This window comes from Phytophthora parasitica (assembly GCF_000247585.1).
Source record: "Phytophthora parasitica INRA-310 unplaced genomic scaffold supercont2.23, whole genome shotgun sequence".
Taxonomy (NCBI): Eukaryota; Oomycota; class Peronosporomycetes; order Peronosporales; family Peronosporaceae; genus Phytophthora; species Phytophthora nicotianae.
The window spans coordinates 161,763-164,157 of record NW_008649009.1 but is presented as its reverse complement, the minus strand read 5'-3'; the positions used below and the strand labels follow the sequence as shown (position 1 = coordinate 164,157).

At 55.3% G+C, this 2,395-nt stretch overlaps 2 protein-coding genes across 2 annotated transcripts; one reads left to right on the top strand and one right to left on the bottom strand.

Annotated features, from left to right (window-relative positions):
* Window positions 1–2: 2 nt before the first annotated feature.
* PPTG_10779 (hypothetical protein) lies at window positions 3–1,054 on the bottom strand (the record flags this gene model as incomplete). Its single annotated transcript, XM_008906201.1, has 2 exons — window positions 34–1,054; window positions 3–10 (listed from the first exon to the last, which is right to left on the bottom strand). The coding sequence occupies exons 1-2, from the start codon at window positions 1,010–1,012 to the stop codon at window positions 3–5; spliced, it is 987 nt and encodes a 328-aa protein (XP_008904449.1). The 5' UTR covers window positions 1,013–1,054.
* Window positions 1,055–1,577: 523 nt separating this feature from the next.
* Window positions 1,578–2,362, top strand: PPTG_10778 (hypothetical protein; the record flags this gene model as incomplete). The annotated part of the gene is made up of 2 exons (XM_008906200.1): window positions 1,578–2,291; window positions 2,345–2,362. 2 exons carry the CDS (start codon window positions 1,578–1,580, stop codon window positions 2,360–2,362), a joined length of 732 nt encoding a protein of 243 aa, XP_008904448.1.
* Between the last annotated feature and the right edge of the window lie 33 nt (window positions 2,363–2,395).

Genomic DNA, 2,395 nt, shown 5'->3' with positions numbered 1-2,395 from the left:
TCTCAGGGGCCTGCATCTTGTCACCGCCCACACATGAGAGCACAGCTCCGATAGGCCACTTGTTGGGGCCTCCGTTACGGAGCTTCCACACTTTATCAAAGGCCTCTCCAGGAGCCAATACTGTGCCATCCGGGCATGTGACGTCACCTTCGAACACGGCCACAACGGGCCCCAAGTCTTGCTTGGTTTCTTCGATGTTAATCGTCTCAAAGTAGTCACTAGTCGACATGAGCTGGACGTTGTGACTGTACTGAACTTGCTGTAGAACGCGTTCCACCTGTACACGGGCGTTGGGACACTTGGCCAGCAAGATCTTGGCGACTTCCTCCAAGTCGCCAGTAGCGGCCACGGCCACCAGACACTCCACGAAGTTGCCGTTCTTCTGGAACTCCTCGGTCACTGTCTGGAACAGCGTGGCGAACTTGGCGTTGGCCATGATCTCCATGAGCGCCTCCTGGCAGCCAGGTTCGTGTAGTAGTGACACCAGGTCCTTCTTGAGCGTCTGGTGCTCGGCACTGGCCTCCCATTTATCCACAATTTTGCCGAGATCCACGAATAAGTCCGACATTTTCTTCTTTTGCTGGCTGGCCAGCATCTCCTCGGCATCGCCAGGTAGTACGTTGACCACGGAGCTGCTGCTGGCGTCCATAGCCAAGCTGGCCGAGGCCTGGAGCGGTTCTCTGGCCACTACAATAATCTTGCACACGGCGTTCTCGGCGTCCTTGCCGGCGGCCACGGCCAGCTCGCGCATGAGACGGAAGGCCTCGTCTAGTTCGGCGTCGTTCGTGATGCGTACTTGCTCGTCGTCATCGTCCATGTAGTAGAGTAGAAGCTCCGCGTCCTTGAGCTCAGGGAAGACTAACAACACGTAATCACGCAGGTCACGGAAGCTCAACTCGTTCCGGGCGGAGGCGACGCGGCCGTCCTGAGATGACAAGGCCTGGTGCACGGCCGACACCTGTACGCGGCGCATGTCCTGCTTCTCCTTCCACAAGATCTTGAGCGTCGTCATGGCGGGCGAGTTATTAGTTTCGGAGTGTTGCTTCGCTTGGTGTGTTCTTTTAGGATTGTTTTCTCAGAAAAAGAGGAAGAATTCTCGGAAATACAGTGAGATATGGTTCCTAAGACATTCTGGACGGTAATCTACAAGCTGACTTTGAGCTCAAAACAACGTCAACCTATGTATCCTCGCACTACGATGTTTAAATAAATCCTTCTAGAACAGTCGACTGCACCAGCATTCATACGCGATCGCTGGTGAATGCGTACTTTGGTGCCTTTTTTCAGCAAGTCAAATGCAATCAGGACAGGATTTCCAGAGCAAAAACTCTTCCAGCGATTGTTCTCCCAGCCAATTTACCGTCATTCTACTTCAATTCACAAGAAAACATCGATCAATACAGTATATCAATTACAACAGGGAATATTAACTAGCTAAACAAATTTGATACAGCGTTTGTGTCAGGTTATCACCTTCTGCCGGTCATCCACTTCAACTGTCAAACGCCTCTCTAGTTTCTCGCCAGATCTCAATTCTCCTCGCCCTGCTCAAGTCGCCAGGAACAGGCAGAAGAAAGATGACGAAAACGATCGAGCTAACGACAATCGGCGACGAGCCGCTTACGCAGACGTTGCCACTGGCCAGCGCGGCCGGAGAGCTGTTGACGGTGGCCACGCTGCGAGCCGCGGCGGCCGCGCTGCTGGCCAGTGAAAATGAACAGAACTTCTTGCTGCGCTACACGGACTCGGACGGTGACGAAGTGACCATCGCCCACGACGGGGACGTTAAGGAACTGGCCAATTACATGGCCGACGAGAAGCTGGACAGCGTAACGGTGTCGGTGGCGACGCAGCAGCCGGCCGGCCGTCGCGCCGCCAGCGCCGTGCAGACTCAACTTCGCGGCCTGGTAACTGCCATGTCTAAGCTGACGACGGCCAAGCCCAAGCAGCCCACGCCGGCCAACGCCATGAACCTACTGGTGGCCAGTCTACAAACGATGGACGTGGCCGAGGATTCGGAGGAACTGGCCGCGGTTAAGCAGCAACTGCTCGACGTGTTGGAAGATGAAGAGTTCAAGAAGGCGGTGGAGGAGCTTTGCGCCTCTGAAGAATTCCAGGACCTGGCCGGCGTTATGGTGACAGCCATCTATGCAGAAGACGCGCAGGCCATTGAAGAGACGGTCATGGCCCGATTCGACGAGCTGCTGGTGTTCGCCCAACGCTTAGTGGCCCGCTGTCCGACGCTCAAGCCAACCATGATCAACGTGGTTAAGAGCTGCATGAGTGGCCTGGTTCGTCTCAACGATGAGGAACTGGCCGAAGACGGATCGGGCTCGAGTTCTAGCAGCAGCGACGGGGTTGAGGAGGTGGCTGTGCATTTCGGAGTCATCTGCAA